Source organism: Panthera pardus, unplaced genomic scaffold (assembly GCF_024362965.1).
Source record: "Panthera pardus isolate Hobbes unplaced genomic scaffold, ASM2436296v1 HiC_scaffold_17, whole genome shotgun sequence".
In the NCBI taxonomy this organism is placed as follows: domain Eukaryota; kingdom Metazoa; phylum Chordata; class Mammalia; order Carnivora; family Felidae; genus Panthera; species Panthera pardus.
The window spans coordinates 74476443-74497252 of NW_026526732.1; the positions used below are offsets into that span (position 1 = coordinate 74476443).

General features: G+C 35.9%; 1 protein-coding gene across 9 annotated transcripts in view; it reads left to right on the forward strand.

Moving 5' to 3' along the window:
• SNX14 (sorting nexin 14) overlaps positions 1–20810 on the forward strand; it is a 95786-nt gene that overhangs the window by 7500 nt on the left and 67476 nt on the right. For 6 of the 9 annotated variants that reach the window (XR_008422964.1, XR_008422965.1, XM_019442782.2 and 3 more), the window contains exons 2-6: positions 11783–11903; positions 13492–13568; positions 13650–13728; positions 18307–18350; positions 20140–20227. Coding sequence is in view for 7 of the 9 variants with exons in the window: in XM_019442782.2 (XP_019298327.1) it covers positions 11783–11903; positions 13492–13568; positions 13650–13728; positions 18307–18350; positions 20140–20227 (409 nt within the window). In the remaining 2 variants the exon portion in view is untranslated. The remainder of the gene's footprint in view (positions 1–11782; positions 11904–13491; positions 13569–13649; positions 13729–18306; positions 18351–20139; positions 20228–20810) is intronic. The other 3 variants (XM_053904671.1, XM_053904673.1, XM_053904674.1) reach the window with 1 other exon arrangement.

A 20810-nucleotide genomic window follows, 5' to 3' on the forward strand; every position in this document is an offset into this window, starting at 1 on the left:
TTTGTTGAAGAGACTGTCTTTTTCCCATTGGATAATCTTTCCTGCTTTGTCAAAAATGAGTTGACCATACATTTGTGGGTCCATTTCTGGGTTCTCTATTCTGTTCCATTGATCTGTCTGTTTTTGTGCCAGTACCATACTGTCTTGATGATTACAGCTTTGTAATACAACTTGAAGTGTTGAATTGTGATGCCTCCAGCTGTGATTTTCTTTTTTAACACTACTCTGGCTGTTTGGGGTCTTTTCTGGTTCCATACAAATTTTAGAATTGTTTGTTATAGCTCTGTGAAGAATGTTGGGGTTATTTTGGTAGGGATTGCATTGATAGAGTTGTGGTATATCCTCACTGGCTGGGCTTGCTGTACATGGAAACTTTCTCCCCCTTGTTGGAGTAGTAAGGTAGGCTTCTTCCTGTTGGCAGTGCGAGGTATTTCTCTTCATGTTGGGGTCTGCAATTAATGAGTGGTAGGCTGTGAGAGATCCCCTTTCTGACCTCCCAGCTTCATTTGAAGTGGTGTTTTCTTTATTCACTTTCATATTTCCCCCCTTTATGATCTTTTTCTGACAACATTGCTGATAAAGAGTCAGGTTTTCCATATTTAGTGGTTTTGCCTGTTGGTGCCAGAAAAGACCTTTCAACTTCCACATCAGAGAGAAAATATGTAACAGTTGAAAACCATCTAAGGCCACATTTGGGTAACAAAGTTAGGAGGGAGAGCTCTCAGGCATTTGTTATATAAAGTCTACACTTTATCGAGGTTATAAACACGGACAGTCATCTTGAAGCACTGAGCTAGTATCACTTTACTGGCTATATCATTTCTACAGAGTTTTGACATGCAACAGGTCCTCTGCGCTTTTTTAATTGGGTTATTTGTTGTTTTGCTATTGAGTTGTATGAATTTTTTTTTTTTTTTTTTTAGTGTTTATTTTTTGAGAGAGAAAGAGAGTATGAGTGGGGGAGGTGCAGAGAGAGAGGGTGACACAGAATCCGAAGCAGGCTCCAGGCTCTGAGCTGTCAGCACAGAGCCCGATGTGGGGCTTGAACCCACGAACGGTGAGATCATGACCTGAGCCAAAGTCGGCCGCTCAACCGACTGAGCTACCCAGGGTGCCTCTGAATTCTTTATTTATTTTAGATATTAATCTCATCAGATATATGGTTAGCAAATTTTTTTTTGCATTCCATAGGTTGTCTTTTTACTTCATTGATAGTTCTTTATTACTTTTTAAATTACCACAACTGGCTTATATACACTTAACTTAGTATGTGACAGGCTATTCTAAGCACTTTTTTAATCTTATTTAATCATCATAATAACATTATGATTAGGTATTATTATTGCCACATTTTATAGAGGACCAGACAAGTCAGAGAGGGTATGTAATTTGCATTGTGTCATAGCCAGGATTTTAACCCAGACAGATAGACTCTAGAGTGTTACGTATTTTGTTACCAAACTTCATAGATCTTTCACTCCAAGTTCTGTTTCTTTTATTTTTCTCTTACTATAACAGTAACAGATTTTCTTTCCTTTCCTTTTCTTTTTTTCAACAATACTGTTAAGTTTTACAGTGTGGTTTTATATTTGCTAGGACAAATTCTCACTCTTGGCCCTTCTTTCCCAAAGTTGGCACAGCTCTTTTTAAACCTTTATTTTCCCTATTCATTTTAGAATGAATATGTCAAATTTGTCAAAAGATTGAGCTGGAATTTTGAATGTAGTTTCTGTTTTGTTTATGTATTGTCACATAAACCATCCCTCAAATTTGTGGTTTAAATCAGCAACAACATCTAATTTGCTCACAGAACTGTAATTTGGACAGGAGTTGGTCTGTGTTCACTGTGCATCAGCTAGGTAAATGAAGGCAAGGGGCTAGAATAGTAATTTGTTGGCTTATTCATTCACATGTGTGACAGTTGATGCTTATCGTTGAGTGTGCTCTTGGTGGGACTATAGCCCAGAACTTGTATATACAACCTTTACATGTGGCTTTTTTCCCCATCATGGTACTGGCTTACAAAAGTGAGCATCCTGAGAAAGAGACCTTGTCAGAAGCCATATCCATTTTATGACCTACCTTTGGAAGTTAGGTAGCTGCATCTCTGCCCCATTCTTTTAGTTGAGGTGAATTATTAAGGCTAGCCCCTATTTAAGGGGAAAGAAATTAAACTCCTGCTTTTTTTTTTTAATTTTATTTTTTTTAACGTTTATTTATTTTTGAGACAGAGAGAGACAGAGCATGAACGGGGGAGGGTCAGAGAGAGAGGGAGACACAGAATCGGAAGCAGGCTCCAGGCTCTGAGCCATCAGCCCAGAGCCCGACGCGGGGCTTGAACTCACGGACCGTGAGATTGTGACCTGAGCTGAAGTCGGAGGCTTAACCGACTGAGCCACCCAGGCGCCCCTTTATTTTTTTTTTAAAGTAGGTTCCATGTCCAATGTGGGGTTTGAACTCATAACTGTGAGATCAAGAGCTGCATGCTCTACAGACCAAGCCAACCAGGTGCCCCTAAACTCCTGCTTTTTTATGTGAAGAGTGTCAGAGAATTTGCAGTCATATTTAATGCCACCACAGTGTTACTTAATTTGTAAATTAATATGGATAGAATTGATATCTTTACTGTTTTTAAAGTTTTCATCCATGAATATCAATAATCTCTACATTTAGATCTGCTCTTAATGTCTTTTTTTTTTTTTTTTTTTTTTCATTTTTGAGAGAGAGAGCGCTAGTATGAGTGGGAGAGGGACAGAGGAAGAGGAAGAGAGAATCTCAGGCAGGCTGACAGGCTTCACACCCAGCTCTGAGCCTGACGTGGAGTGGGGGCTCCATTTCCATCTTAGGACCCTGAGATCACGACCTGAGCCTAAATCAGTCACCCAACCAACTGAGCTACCTAAGTGCCTCTGCTCTTTTTAATCACCTTTTTTTTTTTCATTTTAAAAATCTTATTATGGATAATTTTAAACATATATAAGTAAAAATAGAATTATATAATGAAACCTCTTAGAAACCATTGTCACCCAGCTTAAAAAATTATGAGCTCAAAGTCAAATATCTCCCCCCACAATTATTTTAAAGCAAACCCCACATATTTTATTTATAAACATTAAACATTTCAGTATGTATCTCTAATAGACAAGAGTCCTTTTTTCTTACATAACCACAATACCACATCACATTAAAAAAAAAGATTTCTTAACGTCATCAAATATCCACTAAATGTTCAGATTTCCCTGAATTTGTTAGAATTTCCCTCCAACATTTTATGAAAAAAAACCTTTAAGCATACAGCAATGTTGGAATTTACAATAAATGACCAGTTATGTACTGCCTAGATTTTACCATTATTAATATTTTACTATATTTTCACATACTTTACCATGTTTTTGTCTGTTACTCTATCCATAATGAATCTTATTTGTAAACAACTTTTAAAAAAAAATTTTTTTTTTAACGTTTATTTATTTTTGAGACAGAGAGAGACAGAGCATGAACGGGGGAGGGGTAGAGAGAGAGGGAGGCACAGAATCGGAAGCAGGCTCCAGGCTCTGAGCCATCAGCCCAGAGCCCGACGCGGGGCTCGAACTCGCGGACCGCGAGATTGTGACCTGAGCTGAAGTCGGACACTTAACCGACTGAGCCACCCAGGCGCCCCTGTAAACAACTTTTTACAGTTAGTCAAATCAAGATCCAAGTATGATCTTTTGATCTGAAAGCTACCTCCCCTTCACATACAGCTTACTTTGTTTTAACCTTGCAATTTATTTGTTTAAGAAACTGGGCCATATGTTTTTGGAGTTTTTTATAGTCTAGCTTTTGTTGTTTATATCCCTGTAGTGTTGTTGGGTATATTCCTTTCCCTCTCTGTTGTCTGTAAACTAGTGGTTAGGTCAAGAGGCATCACTGTTGAGATTTTTTTTTTCTCCTTTAGTCTGTGATGATATAGATTTAAAGGTAATGAGCTATTTAAAAACATGCCCTTCTTATGATGTATTGTTATTCATTATGATACACTGCTAGTTTTAGTTAATATTTTATTTAATACTTCATAAATTAAAATAGACCTAATATTCATCTTATATTGTCTTTATCTGATTTGGGAATTAAAATTATATTAATCCTTCTAAATTACCAGCTTTTTCTAATTTTTTCTTTCCTGAAGCCATCTGTATAGGATAGGGATTATCTCATTAAAGTTTGGTAAAACCATTTGGGTCAGGACCTTTTTTTTTTTTTTCCTTCAGCCAGATCTCTGATTACTATTTTAATTTCTGTAATGATAATTGGTCTATATAAGTTACCTAGTTCTTCACATAATAATTTCTAGCATTTTTGTCTTTTTCTAGAAATTTATGTCCTGCAGGTTATCCAGGTTATGAACATAATTATTCATAGTTTCATTTTTCTTTTCAGTTTTACCTGTGATTATTTCTTTTTTATTCTATACTTTATATATTTTGTATTTTCTCATTTTCTTTTATTTTTTGGTCTTGCTAAAAACTGTCTTTTTTATTGACTTTGGTTTTGAAAGTTTCCAAGCATACATAGAAAAAAAAGAGAGTCCAAGGAACTTCTAAGCACTCATCACACAGGTTCAATAACCAGCAATATCTGCATTTTTAGAAAAAAAATCTGAACTTTCCCCATTTAAAAAATCACTTCCACACAAAACCATAACCTTAAAAAGTTAATAGTGGTTAATATCTAATAACAAGTCTGTAATCAAATTTTCCTAATTGTATAAACATTTATAGTATACTATACAAATCAGGATCTAAAATAGATCCACTCATTGTAGATCTACATCTACATCTCTTAAGCTTTTATAAATCTCTTATAATTTAAAACAAGAGTTGGCACAGTTTTTCTGTAAAGTGTCAGTAAATATTTTAGACTTTTGGGCTGCATCAGGTATCTGTCCCATATTCATTTTTTTTTAAGAACCTTTAAAAAAATGTAAAAACTTCTCTTAGCTTGAGAGCCATACCAAGGTGGGTGGCATTTGGCCCACGTGCCATAGTTTGTCAACCTGGATATAGAACACTCTTCATTACCTACTTCTTTGTCCTCTCCCCACCATTGACTTGTTGAAGAAACTGGGTCATTTTTTCACTTTTGCTAATAGTTTCCTCATGGTGTCTTGGTTTGTTTTTTTGTTTTGATTTTTGTTTTATGTCTTCACCTGCAATTTTTTTTTTTTGGAGACAAGGTGTTAGATTTATAAGTTCAATTATATTTAGATTTGTGTGTGTGTGTGTGCAGAATACTTTGGTGGTGTTATGTACATCTTATGTCACCTGAGAGGATAATTCCACATCAGATGGAGTTGCCTCACTTTTTGTGGAATTGGGTAGTGACAGCTAATACTTTGCCCAACAAACCTTCTGTTTGGGTTTTTATCACTTATTCCCTGAATGAGTTACTTCATTATAGGTTGCAACATGATGAGTTACTTCATTATAGGTTGCAACATGATGATTTTCTCATATTTTTTATTCTGTGTATATTTTAAAATTTGAATTCTTTTTTTTTTTTTTTCCGTCTAGAATTGCTTTACTTCATCTGTTAGGTTTATTTAGTTACAATTTAGTACAGCTCAAATTGGAAAAGTAGGAAAAATACTTACTCTTTTAGTTTAATTATCAATTAAAAATCTTTTTAAATGTTTATTTTTGAGAGAGAGAGAGAATCAGAAGAGTGGGGGAGAGCCAGACACACACACACACACACACACACACACACACACACACACACACACACACAGATTCTGAAGCAGGCTCCAGGCTTTGAGCTGTCACCCCAGAGCTCGAAGTGGGGCCTGAACTCACCAACTGTGAGATCATGACTTGAGCTGAAGCTGGATGCTTAACCAACTGAGCCACCCAGGAACCTGTAATTATCACTATTTTAAGTTATAATTGGTGCCCTAGTAATCTCCACTAGTTTCCAGTTAGAGGTTTACTTATTTTATTAATTTTTCAAAAACCTAGCTTGTATTTTGTTATTTTTCTCGTCATTGTTGTCTATTGATTTCGATTCCTTTCTTTATTATTTTCTTCCTTTTTCTGTGTTTGGATCCTGATTTTTCCCCAACTTTCTGAGTGTTTAGCTTATTGGTTTTAACATTTGTCTCTGATTAATGCAGGATTTCTCAACCTGAGCACTTTTGATAATTTGGGTTAGATAATTTTTTGTTGTTGGGGGACTGGCATGTGCATTGTAGGATATTTAGCAGGAGCGTTGGCCTCTAGCCATTTGATGTCAATAGTGTACTTTCCTTTCCCCTCTCCCCACAGTTGTGACTATCAGAAATATACTGCCAAATGTCCCCTGGAGGACAAAACACTCTTCGTTGAGAACCACAGGGGTAATGCATTTAAAGATACAGATTTTGGGGACACCTGGGTGGCTCAATTGGTTGAGTGTCTGACTTTGGCTCTGGTCATGATCTCTCAGTTTGTGAGTTCGAGTTCCTGAACAGGCCTGCTGCTGTTGGCGCAGAGCCCGCTTGGGATCCTCTGTCTCCCTCTCTCTCTGCCTCTCCCCTGCTCATGCTCTCTCTTTCTCAAAAAAATAAAAATAAAGATACAGATTTTTTTCTTAAATAATACCATAGTTATTGCTTGCCTTAGTTATAGTCCATACATTGTCTTTCAGTCTGAGTACGGGTCTATAATTCCTAATCTGTAATTTTGAAATCAGAAGGCTCTGAAGAAGTAACTTTTCTCCTAGATTTGACTGACACCAATTACATTTGATGACAAAACCTGACCTGAATAGACATGAGACTATTTATAGTATTTATTTCTGACTTATTTCTTATAGTTCATATATTTTGCTGCAGAGGTATTAATATGTGGTTATGGAGTATTGCATTAGATCTCACTGGAGGTGTTAAATTATATATGAAATATGTACTGTTCAAAACCTAAAAATTCTGAATTCTGAGTCATGTCTGTCTTGGTCAAAATGATTTTTGGTAAGCAGCTGTGGACAAGAATTTCATAATTTCCTCTTTGAAATACCTCTAAGGGGTGCCTTGGGTGGCTCAGTGGGTTAAGTGTCCAACTTCAGCTCAGGTCATGGTCTCACAGTTCATGAGTTTGAGCCCTGCATTGGGCTCTGCCCTGACAGCTCAGAGCCTGGAGCCTGCTTTGGATCTGTGTCTCCCTCTTTTTCTGCCCCTCCCCTCCATCTCTCTGTCTCTCTGTCTCTGTCTCTCAAAAATAAATAAACTTAAAAAAAATTTAGAAATATCTCTATAATTTGGGTTAGTTTCCAAGCATAGGGTTTTTTTGTTTTTTGGTTTTTTTTTTAAAGCTTGATGTCAGGTATGCTATTTTGGTTAGAGTGAAGCTTTGGATAAAGGAATGGGAAGAGGGGTGCCTGGCTGGCTCAGTCAGTAGAGCATGTGAGTCTTGATCTCCGGGCTGTGAGTTCAAGTTCCATGTTGGGTGTAGAGATTACTTTAAAAAAAAAGTGGGGGGGGGGCACCTGAGTGGCTCAGTTCATTAAGCGTCCGACTTCAGCTCAGGTCATGATCTCACCGTTCACGAATTTGAGCCCCGCATTGGGGTCTCCACTGTCAGCACAGAGCCCGCTTTGGGTCCTCTGTCTCCCCCTCTCTCTGCCCTTCCCCTGCTCGTTCACATACACAAACTCACTCTCTCTCAAAAATAAATAAACCTTAAAAAAAAAAAAAAAAAGGAATGGGAAGCTGTAAGAGTAGAAAGGTGAACTGGGGCCAGACTGAAAGGGACCATACAAGTTTAAGGGGTTTTTATTTTGTTCTGCAGCCAACATTAAGACCAGGCAATTCATTTGGTTTGGTGGCTGAGTCTTTGTTTCAGAGCTTTTATATTTACTTGGTCACTGTCTGTTAATAGGTAAGCACCCTCTAATCATCCATCTTCACTTCTTACTACTTGGTGCTGTATATTTCCCAGTTCTGAGCTCCCAGGTCTTCTGTAATCTTTTGTATTCCATACTGTACTTGGGACATTGTTCCCAGTCAGAGAACTGGGGTGGATGTGGAACTCAATTGTGTGCTTGGTTACAATCAGATTACAATCCTCTACTACCTGTTGTCCAGTGCCTGAAAGGTACTGCATATGTTTTGTCCTATTTTATAGTTGTTTATGGTTGGAAGGTAAGTCTGGTACCAATCATTCTGACAAGGAAGCAGAAGTCTCTTACTCCTTTGAAACATATGCCATTTGTCTGTTTTCTCATTGATATCAATCTCCAGGTCATTTGTGTTCGTTTATAGATGACTTTGATTTTTGGGTTATAAACTTTCTCCCCATTTTAAATCTTGTCATCATTCTCGGTGACTTCAGTGCTTGTGTGAATAACGAACCAAATAGTCTATCTTGAGGTGATTCCTTTTCAGCCTTCCACTTGGATCAACATACAGTGGCCCTTATTATCACCAGAAAGAGGTTTACCGCCAAAATCTTAAAAAACAAGTATCCTTCTTGCTGACCATTGTCTACTTCTTTCATTCAGTCAGTCACATTGTACCTGCTCCTTGACTTCTCAGCCCCCTGACTCCTTTGTTTTCTTCCTATCTGTTATTTCACTTCTGTTGTTGCTTTCCTATGCAGTTTAGAGTTGGTCTAGCTTAGAATCCATGGTCCATCACTTCAACCACTCTCTTACCAGAATCCTTAACTCCTTTCTATGCACTCACCTGACAAAATTCAAATCTTGGATCAATGATGCTGCTTGCTTTTTTAGTGTTTATATCTTGGTCACTGAATGCTAAGAGAAAGTCCCAAATCTGCAAATTTACCTCTTCAACTTCAGTATTGTCCAGCAGTTCCTCAGAATACCCTTTTCTTTACTTTTCCTGAGCAGCTGTTTCAGAACTTCCCCAATCTGCTAGAACTTATCTTGCAACCTTTGCCTTTTCTCTGAGCATCTCCTATTTCACTTGAAGGCCACTATATTTTAATCCTCACTACTGAATTGACAGGTTTAACTGCATTCCCATCCATCTGTTCTTTCTCTCTGGTATTTGGGAAGAGATATCTCCCCCTCTTATTACTATTCTATTTAGGCTCTGAATCCCAACTACTGCTGTCTTCACTAGGATGTTATTCAATTAGTTCTTCTCTCCTTCCTTTTTTTTTCTTTTCTTCTGCTATCCTGTCAACATTTAAATATGATTAGGTTTTACTAAACATTTTCACTCATTATCTTCCTCCAGCCACCACCTTAGCCCGTCGTTCCTTTAAAAAGTCAATTCACCACATTTACCAACTTTACTTCTTTCCATTTCACTCTGTAATCCACTGTGGTCTTTGCCATTCTACTAAGATTGCTTTTGCCAGTTCATCAGTGCCTTTTTTTGTTGCTAAAACTTCTCAGTTGCTAAACTGTCTTTTACTTAATTTTACAAATATTTGATCATGTTAACTACTTTGTCCCTGTTGATTGATTGATTGATTGATTTTTTTGCCTTGACAGCTTTTATGACTTGATCCTTGGTTTTCTTCCCAGCTCTTCTAATTCCTTTATAAATTTCTCTGGCTCTGCTTATTTCTTAAACGTCTCTCTTCTTTTTTCATTCTGTAGCTTTTCCTTTGGTCATTTCATTTATTCCCATGACTTCAGTGACCTTTATGTGATAATCCCCAAAATCTTTTCCTTAGCCCATATTCTCTGCAGAGATTTAAACTACCCAATATTTAACTGCTCATGAAGCATCTTGGCTTGCCATGTTTTAAGACACTTGAAATTTAGCATGTCCAAAGAGAACTGATTTTTTTACCTATTCCTTCAGCTCACATAATCAACAACTCAGTCCTCTTAATTCTTCCTCTTAGGTGTTGCAGAACAATCAGCTTTTTATCTCTGTATTGGCTATCCTTTTATTCCTGTGGATTACTGCAGCTTTCTAATTAGCCTGCATGTTTCCAGTTCAGGCTGCTATCTCTATACTGCAGCCAGAGTGGTTTTTTGATTATAGAGTCTAGTGATACCACTCTCCTTCGTAAAACTTTGAAAATCCCTAAAATCTTCTTAAAACTCTTCATTGTCTCCTAGATATTACTTGTGGTAGATGACAGAAACTAAACTCACACTAGGTTTGGCAAAGAGTGGAATCCTTGGAAGTTTTTGTAAGTGCAGAAAGAACTGGAGTTGTAGTAGCTAGGCTTCAGAGACACGTAGAACCCGAATTTAAAATGCAACCAAGGGGCGCCTGGGTGGCGCAGTCGGTTAAGCGTCCGACTTCAGCCAGGTCACGATCTCGCGGTCTGTGAGTTCGAGCCCCGCGTCAGGCTCTGGGCTGATGGCTCGGAGCCTGGAGCCTGTTTCCAATTCTGTGTGTCTCCCTCTCTCTCTGCCCCTCCCCCGTTCATGCTCTGTCTCTCTCTGTCCCAAAAATAAATAAAAAAACGTTGAAAAAAAAAAATTAAAAAAAAAAATAAAAATAAAAAAAAAATAAAATGCAACCAATACTTTCTTCACTTCCCTTTTTCTCTTTCTGTGGCCTGGCTTCATTCTCCTCTCACCACTACGTAGTGATTTGTGGACTGAAGAACTAGCACCACAGTTTGTACCTTATACAGTTATCAATTAATAGACATAATGTGGTAGTTGGGATTTGAACTGTGTTGTTGGGGGACTGGTGTTTCACAAAATTGTGCTAACAAAAATTTGTGCATATCAGGACTGTGTAGTATGAGGACTGCCTGTATTGAGACATGTTAAGGTGCCTTATTTTATGACTCCATATCATCTGGCTTCTGTTTCTTTTTTTTTTTTTTTTTTAATGTTTATTTTTGAGACAGAGAGAGCATGAGCAGGGGAGGGGCAGAGAGAGAGGGGGACGGAGGATCCTAAGTGGACTCTGTGCTGACAGCGGCAAGCCTGATATGGGGCTTGAAGTCATGAACCATGAGATCATGACCTGAGCTGAAGTGGGACTCTAAACTGACAGCCACCCAGACACCCCTGTTTTTTGTTTTGTTTTGTTTTTTGTTTTGTTTTGTTTTGTTTTGTTTTAAGATTCATCTTAAAGCCACTTGGTCCTTGGAGCTATGCTCAAATCTTAGTTCATGTGGTTTTCCCAAGTTTGAATTCCCCTGTCTCTTTCCAAGTCCCTCATTTCTCTACCCTATTCTTTTCTGTTGGGTTTCTGCTACTCACTCTTTTAAGCTTTTCCATAGATACTGCTTTCTTTGAAAAAAGCTTTTTTGTCCTTTTAAATTTGGGTTATATATTCTGCCTGAGGTGTTCCCATATCATGTATGCTTTCTCTTGTCATAATATAGAACACATGATCACACTGTATTGTGCTCATTTACTTACCTGTTACATCTACTAGATCATGTTTTCCATGCATGTAAAGATCATGGCAGTGCTGTTCCCAGTTGTCTCCCTAGAGTGTAGTACTGGGTAGCACAAAATATTAGTCAGTAAAGTTTTTTTTGATTTAATGAAAAATAATCAGAATTTTGATGGTGTATTAATACTACCAATATTATTGGAAGGTCTTTTGGAAAAATATAGACTAGTCAAACCTAGGTACCAAATTACAAAATACTGAAAATTTATACTTTCATATACTTTAAATGAAATGTACATTTGATAGCATGCATTCTGTGATCCTTAGAGTTAAATAAATATATCAGAGACATGACAATTGGAGATCTGTCTTCAGTCTGATATGGTAGGTGCTTAATAAATACTTGTTGAATCATTGAAGGAATAACTTAAATTTTATACTTTTGTTTGGTTGTAATAATTATTTTCATTTATTTCTAAGGTATCTTCATGTTTTAATGATCTTCTGGTCATTTGTTGCTGGAGTTGTTACCTTCTATTGCTCATTGGGACCAGATTCTCTCTTACCAAATATATTCTTCACAATAAAATACAAACCCAAGGTAAAATTTTTGTGTTCTTATTTTTGAAAGAGTCAGCATGTATTATCTGTGCTGTTTAATATTATTATTGACAGCATGTTAAAGCAGTGATTTAAAAAATCCATCTGCTATTATTTAATAGTGGAAGACATAAGAACATATTCAAAATGAAATTTATGTGTATATTTTTGAAGGCATATAGTTCTACAGGGAGCTATGAAAAGAAAATACAAAATTCTCAAAAAGTTGAGATCCATAATTTTATTTTATTTTTTAATGTTATTTATTTTTGAGAGTGTGAGAGACAGAGTGTGAGCAGGAGAGGGGCAGAGAGAGAGGGAGACACAGAAACCAAAGCAGGCTCCAAGCTCTGAGCTGTCAGCACAGTTCACGAACTGATGAATGTGAGATCATGACCTGAGCTGAAGTTGGACACTTAACCTACTGAGCAACCCAGGTGCCCTGAGATCCATAATTTTAGAGTGTCCTCTAACTGCATATTAACCATGAAGACAATAAATTAAGACAGAGGTTCCCAGATTGGTTGTATAGTAGAATCACCTGAGGAATCTTTAAAATAGAGATTCCTAGGCCTTCCCACCAGATTTTGATGGAATAGTTCTTGGTTAGGACCTCATAATCAGTATTTGTTAAAGGCTTTCCAGGTGATTCTGAGGCACAGACACAATTAGGGAACTCTGGATTAAATGATCTAACCCTGTTAATTTCCTAAATGTCTTTTTGCTCCATAAAAAGAGACAGAAATAATTAGGAAGTTTGCTTAACCAAAATAATTTGTATATCTGAAATTTCATTAGGGTGGTAGTGTACTGAATCTATGTCGAGTAGGCAAAGTCACTAGTGTGTAGATATCTTGAAGTCTTGCTTAATAATTCTTCAAGTTAATTCAGTCCCTCTTTTTAGATTTGTTGGTATTTCTACTAAGAAAAAAACACAGAGGAAAGGGGTGCCTCATATATGAATGATTATTTATTTTGAGAGAAAAAGTCAGCATGTGCACATGTGTGCACGAGTGGGGGAGGGTCTGAAAGGTAATCTCAAGCAGGCTCCCCATGCTCAGTGTGGAGCTAGACACGAGGCTTGATCCCGTGATCATGAGATCATGACCTGAGCCGAAACCAAGAATGGGACACTTAACTGACTGAGCTACCCAAACGCCCCCAGTGATGCCCCATATTTTGTCAGGAACATTACTTCTCTTTCTCCTAATTGAAGTTAAGGTTTTAGAGAAATAAAAAATAGTTTTTCCTTACATTTTTTCAGTAGAGTATCATTTTCAAATATAGATCGATTTTTCTTTTTTTAATAAGTGAACATAACAACTATCCTTAATTTTAAGCTTGGAAATTTGGCTTAGGTATTATAATGCATTTCATCAGGTATTTTTTCTCTTTGATTTGGCAGTTTAATTTAGCCAGCAGTATTTATTACAAGGAATGATTTCAGTGTTACAGCATACAAGTGATAATTTTTTTAAAAATTTGCTGAATTTATACATTGATAAGCTTTTGAAAAGATTATTCTCTTTAGTAAAGATTAAGTGTAAAGTAAAGGCAAATCTCTCTCCTTCCTCATTTCCCTTTTTTAGCAGTTAGGACTTCAAGAATTATTTCCTCAAGGTCGTAGCTGTGCTGTTTGTGGTAAAGTGAAATGTAAACGACATAGGTAAGTTAAACATTTTTTATGTGTTGATCCTTCCAATTACCTTTTGGATTTCAAGCATTTTAATTGTATGATTTTCTTTAGGCCTTCCTTACTACTTGAAAACTACCAGCCATGGCTAGATTTAAAAATTTCTTCCAAGGTTGATGCATCTCTCTCAGAGGTAACAGATTTATTTAATATTGTCAAATATACTCAAGCGGAAAATATTAAATACTATGGAAACTTTAGTCAAGGAACATCTTAATATATGCCACCTAATCAATTCTTGACTAGGTAGTTGGTTATTATGAAATATGCAACTCAAATGGTAAGTTAGAAATGTTTTTGGATCCCATGTCTAATTTAAATGGACATTTTAGTGAAAGAAAGCACTGTTTTACCTAGATATTGCTTAACTTTATAACAATAGTCATCTTTATGGTAAGACAATACTATTTTGTAATTCCAAAAGGAGACATGAGCTATAAGGAGCAAGTCTGTCCTGCTGAATTATGATCCCAGTTTTGACACTGGCTGAAGGGTAGAGCGGAGGACAGGATACTTGTCACAGTTTCCACATAATGTAGGAATAAAATGCTCCCTTTTCTTTGTTGCAGTCACATTTTATATGTACCTTTTGGGTAACATATATATTTTAGTTATTTCTTTTAGAGACTTTTTTTTCCCCATTGATCTGAGAAAACAGTCAAGTCCTTGAAGACAGAGAGTAGGGTCCCATTTGTTCCCAGCACTAACTGTAGTGCCAGATATTTTGTTGGTAGTTGATAGATATGTACTGAATTAAGTTGAATGCTAATTAGTTGAAGAATAGCATTAGGCTCCTGAATCCTACCTAATTATCTTTTTTTCCAGTTTGTATCCTTTGGCTAAAAGTATGCTGCATAAATGCCAAACTGTTGGCACTTTTCTTTTTCATTTCTTCTGTAAGTCCTTTTTCATCTTCAAGATTCCTTGATTTAGGACTATGCTGTCTAGTATGGTCGCCACTAGCCACATGTGGCTGTTAATAAACAACTTGGAATGTATTAGCCCAAATTGAGATGTGATTTTGAGGATTTAGTAAGAAAAAAGGAAGGTAAAGTATCCTATTATATATTTTATTGATTACATGTTGAAATGATAATATTTTAGATATATATTTGTTTAAATAAAATATATTGTAAAATTAATTTCACCTGTTTCTTTTTACTTTTTAAAAAGTGTAGGTACTAGAAAATTTTTTTTTTTTTTTAATTTTTTTTTCTTAACGTTTATTTATTTTTGAGACAGAGAGAGCATGAACGGGGTGGGTCAGAGAGAGAGGGAGACACAGAATCTGAAACAGGCTCCAGGCTCTGAGCTGTCAGCACAGAGCCCGACGCGGGGCTCGAACCCACGAACTGCGAGATCATGACCTGAGCTGAAGTCGGACGCTTAGCCGACTGAGCCACCCAGGCGCCCCTGAAAATTTAAGACTACATATGTGGCTCACGTTACATTTTTATTGGAGAGTGCTGATTTGATGAGGTCTGCTGAAGATAAGACCTCTAATAAGAGTATTATGTGTCTTTGGCACTTCATTAATTTCTTAAAAAAAAAAAAAGAAAGAAAGAAAGAACTTAAGGGAAGCTCCTGGCTGACTGCCTGGCACTTATTGGTGTTCAGTAAATGTAAGCTCCAACATTTAAAAACATTTTTTGAGATTTTACTATAGGCAGGAACTGGACTTGGCTCTAGGAATAGAAGGAGAAGTAAGATATGGTCACTTTCTTCTAGGAATTTCAATCTAGGAGGGGAGGTAGGCATATAAACAGGTACATACAATATAATGTAAATGCAGGCAATAATGGAAGAAATGTGCGATGTATATTATTAGTACAGAGGAAGAAATGAATAACTGTTGAGAGGGGCAATCAGAAAGTATAACTAGAAGTTATACTTCTATACCTCTATAACTGATAGTGTGTGGGAAAAGGTATTTCATGGTTTAGGAAGAGCTTTTGAAAGGAAAGAGAGGCCTTGAAACAAGGTGTTCAGTAAGCTGGAGGGCAAAATGTGAGGGAGGATGTGGGCAGTGAAGATACTATATTCTAGCAGCTAATATTTATTGGTTATTGCTCTGTATTAGGCATAATACTAATTACTTACATAATTTTCTGAAATCACACAACCTATAAAATAGGTGCTATTATTGATGAATTTACCAGAACTGGGCTTTAGAGGGTTTTAATAATTTTCTCAAGTTCATAGCTGCTTGCTAGCAGAACTCACTCTAAAACCCGAGTCTGGCTTAGTTCTTAACCAGTTTATATTTATTTCTTTATTTTTTAATTTTCTTTTTAATGTTTATTTATTTTTGAGACAATGCGAGAGACAGAGTGCAAGCAGCGGAGGGGCAGACAGAGGAAGACACAGAATCTGAAACAGGCCCCAGGCTCTGAGTTGTCAGCACAGAGCCTGACGTGGGGCTCAAACTCACAAACCATGAGATCATGACCTGAGCTGAAGTAGGACGCTTAACCGACTGAGCCACTCAGGCGCCCCTTAACCAGTTCTTATATGGCCCTTTAGAAATCAGATTATCAAAAGACTAAAAGGACTTTGCTGAAGGAGTGTAATTGATCTTGGAAGCCAGTGATTTTTGAACTGTGTAACTGGAGTTTTCAGATGTGACTCATAGGATGTAGTGGGAGGTGAAAAGAAAGTAATGGTCACAGCTGCTGGCAGACATCTTTCTCCCACCCCTTTAAAATTAGCGCAGCTCCACTTTTCTTACTTTGATATATTGTGGTTTGAGAAATTGAAGGTTTATACGGGGTGGGGGGGGGATAATATGTTCAAATATATGTTTTAGGTTACTCTAACAGCTTTGTGGTGGGTAGAAGGGAGCTAGCTTGGAAGGAGACTAGTTTAGAGGCTGTTGCTACAATTTAGGAGTGAGAAAATAAGGACTGATCAATGGAGCTGTAGAAGAGAGCTACTCAGGATGTAAACTCAATAGTAATTAGTGATTGGAATTAGGAAATAAAATAAGACCAGATGTTTAATGGCAGACTTTCTAGTTTCTGTGTCATATCCCTGCTTATATGTATTTTATTTTCCCACTTGATAATGACCAGTGCTTAGGTTTTCTAATTAAAAATCAAATCTTGCCTTAATATTTAGAGAATCTGTAACCTTTCTTATTGCTGCCAGAGAAGGAATATAGGCATATAGTCAGATTAGATATATTGTTTCATTCTCTCCTTACTGCTTTTAAAAGTTACTGCCCACTGTTGCAAGTCTTTATTTTTTTTTATTATTTTTTAAAACTTTTGGTTCTACATTTGCAATAGACACATTTTTTTTTTTTTAATGTTTATTTGAGAGAGAGAGAGAGCATGAGCAGGGGAGGGTCAGGTGGTGGGGGGGACATAGAATCTGGAGCAGGCTCTGTGCTACTAGCAGTGAGCCCAATGTGGGGCTTAAACTTAGGAACCATATGATCATGACCTGAGCTGAAGTTGGATGCTCAACTGACTGAGCCACCCAGTCACCCTGTTGCAGGTCTTTTTAAAAATTAACATACTGCTACACCCAGACACAAGAAATGGAAAGTTTTTTTTGTTTTTGTTTTTGTTTTAATGTTTATTTATTTTGGGAGAGAGAGAGGGAGAGAGCGAGCAGGGAAGGGGTGGAGAGAGAGAATCCCAAGCATGTTCCACACTGTCAGCCCAGACAGCCCAATGCAGGGCTCAAACTCCCAAACTGTGAGATCATGACCTGAGTTGAAATCAAAAAGATGCTCAACCAGCTGAGCCACCCAAGTGCTCCAAGAAATGTAAAGTTTAACACCTAGGGTTTCTTTAGTTTTGTTACTTTTTACTTATAATTTATATACTGATTATAAATTTACAGCCTAAAATTTTCACAAAGTAAACATATCCATATAACTTAGCACCCAGATCAAGAAACAAAGCATTATTAGCACCCCAGAAGTCCCCCTCATTGTTTCTTTAGTCACGATTCTCCCTTCTGAAGTAATCACTTATACCTAAATTTGACCCCTTATAAAAGTAATCACTGATTCCTTAATTTGACCCCTTATGTAAGTCTTAGCTACTTGTTTCTTCATTTTATTCAAGGAATACTGATTTATAGAGAAAGTTAGGAATTTAAAAGGCTAACTTATATTTTTCTTCTTTCCATAGAACTTGTAGTTCAGTGACTCTTCAGAGAAGTCAGGAAAAATTTAAGTGTTTTTTTTTTTTTTTATTTAATTGTAGGAATATTTAGAAATGTGTATATATCATTCTAATAGCAATTTTTCTTTTTATGGAGTTTTACGGCTTTCACATATGTTCTTTTTTTTAATGTTTATTTATTTTTGAGAGATAGGGCATGTTTGCATACAAGCAGGAAAGGGGCAGAGAGAGAGGGGGAGAGAGAGAGAATTCCAAGCAGGCTCCTCGCTGTCAGCGCGGAGCCCACCATGGGGCTTGGACTCAGAAACCGTGAGATCATGACCTGAGCTGAAATCAAGAGTTGGACACTTAACCAACTGAGCCACCCAGGCGCCCCTCATATTTTGTTTTTGATCATCACAACAACCATGTAAGGTTGACATACACACTTTGTCATGTGAAAGTATGATATTAGATGTCAATATTTGGGATAATAAAATTGGTTCTTGGCAATATATATTATTTAGTAGTATGGTTTATTTTCCTAGAATTAGTTAATTAATTTGATTTTTCTTTAAAAAATAATTTTTATACAGGTTCTTGAATTAGTGTTGGAAAACTTTGTTTATCCGTGGTACAGGTATGTTCTTTCTATAATACCTTTTTTCTTTACTGAATACAATGAAGTGTGCTAATGAAATGTTTTCAATGTAGGCCAGGATTTCCCAACTTTGTCACTATTGACATTTTAGGCCAAGTAATTCTTCTTTTGGAGGGGCTGTCCTATGTATTATAGGATGTTTAGCAGAACTCCTGTCCTTTTTCCATTAGCTACCAGTAATACCCCCTCATCCTCTTATTTGTGATCATCAAAAATGTCTTCAGAGATTGCCAGATATTACCTGGGAGGCATAATTGGCCCTAGATAAGAACCATAGACATAGGCAATCAATTAACAGTTTAGTGACAGCAAAGAAGAAAAACCTAGGCTGCTTTTTGAAGGAAAATCAACTTAGAGAATTTCTTATCACTCCTGAATGTAACTTAATATTTTGTATGCGCTTTTTACATTTGAAATAATTGTACATTTAGAGGCAAATTTATATTCAGATGTTTCATTAAATTGAAATATAATTTTAATAGTATTTTCCTAGAATATTAATGTTTTTTTCCAAAGTAACTGTTTTTAGTATCTGCTATGGATGTACAAGCACCCTCTGCCTTGGAAGGATATAGAAAATACTCTAGATCTAAAAAATTAATCTAGTTTGAGAATCAGAAATTCAAATTATATACTTAATAAATGTTTCCTTACAAAAACATCGTGTATTTAGTTACATATTTGAACACTTACACCTATATGACTTACAGGTGTAATATTCAATGACATCTGTCTTAATTTTATATATTTTGAATTTTCTAATTAAAAGCTGCTAGTAGGTGAGATGCTCTATATGTATTAAACTTAATATCCAATTTATATGCCATATTTTCCTGAAAAGCTATGTAAATTAATATTTTTATGTTGGATTCTGTCTTAAATATGGGGCATTTGCCATTTAAGTAAAGTTGATGATAAGTCTTTTTGTATAATGAATCCTGTTGTGAATATTCCCCTCACTCCTGCCCGTGTTATGACTCTTCATTAAAGCTGGCTGTATTTCTAAATATTAAAGTATGTATTTTCTCTTCAGTGTAGTTATTGATACTGAAATAGCCACTTTCCTGGGATTAATAGTAGGAAGCGTGGTTAATACAATTATCTTCTTTATTCTGCCAAGGGACTAAATAGCACCATCTCCCAGTTCAGGATATCACCATTATACATACCTTTCTCGCTTGCTTTGATTAGAGAAGTGACCTAATTCTTCTAGGGACCTCAAGACTTCAGGAAAATGAAAAGTAGCTTCTCAGAAGAAAGTTGTCAAAATTTCCGTTTAAAAATGTTTGAGTTTCACTTTATTTTCTTTTTCAAATAGAATTATTATTTTTTACCCTTTACAATCAGTTTATAATATTAATCTATAAATATTTTAAACTAAATTAAAATTTTGTATTAATTTAATTCTGTTGCTCCTCTCATATTATTCTTTGTTTTGTTTCTTAGAAATTTCTTTAATGATGTTTAGAAAATGATTGTAGTATTGTAAAAACATAACTTTGTATATGTGGTTGTCTACAGGGAAATATATACTACAGTTTACTTAGTAATGATTATGTCTTGGTACTAGAATTATGGGAGATGTTTATTTTTTCATTGTACATTTTTATCTTTTATTCTGTAATGTAATGCATTGTTTAAAAAGCAAAGGAAAATAGCATAATTAAAAGGAAAAAAAGAGGAAGTTCTGAACTTTCCCAGGTTTGTGGAAGGAGTAATGGTGTATTTCTCTGAGCTCTTAAATGCTTGCTTTTCTCCTTAATTGAAGGGATGTAACAGATGATGAGTCCTTTGTTGATGAACTGAGAATTACATTACGGTTTTTTGCATCTGTCTTAATTCGAAGGATTCACAAGGTATATATTTATAATGAGAAATTTGGGAATTTGGGGTTTTATTATTCCTAAAAAGGTGTTTTTTTTTTTTTAATCTTAGTTTTACTTTATCCTATACTATAAGTATTTTTTTCTTCACTTTAATTTTTTTAGGTTAAAAGGTAAATGGGTCATTTTTGATTTATTGATAAGTTTTACTTTCTTTAATGCTTATGCACCTTGGTTTGTAGTAATTAGAAATAAAAAGACAACTAAAGACAACTGTAGGAAAAAAAAAGTCTCGTTCTAGTTAGATGAATTTATTGAGTAAATGGCGATGATTATGATCTACTTTTTAAAAAAATGTTTCAAGTCATATGTTTGGGTCTTTGTATGTAGTTACAGTATGTTGGCTATAGACACACATGCTTGCATACTGCCTTGTCAGTTTGATAGAATTGAGCACATTGACAATAAACTGGTATATATCATCTTTCTACAATTACTAAATGTAAATCTTGTTAAATGTTTCTATACTTTTTTGAGAAATTAACAAAATAGTCAATCACTGTAGAAAAGATATGCAAAAATATGAATAAGCAGTTCACAAAAGAAAAATAAAAAT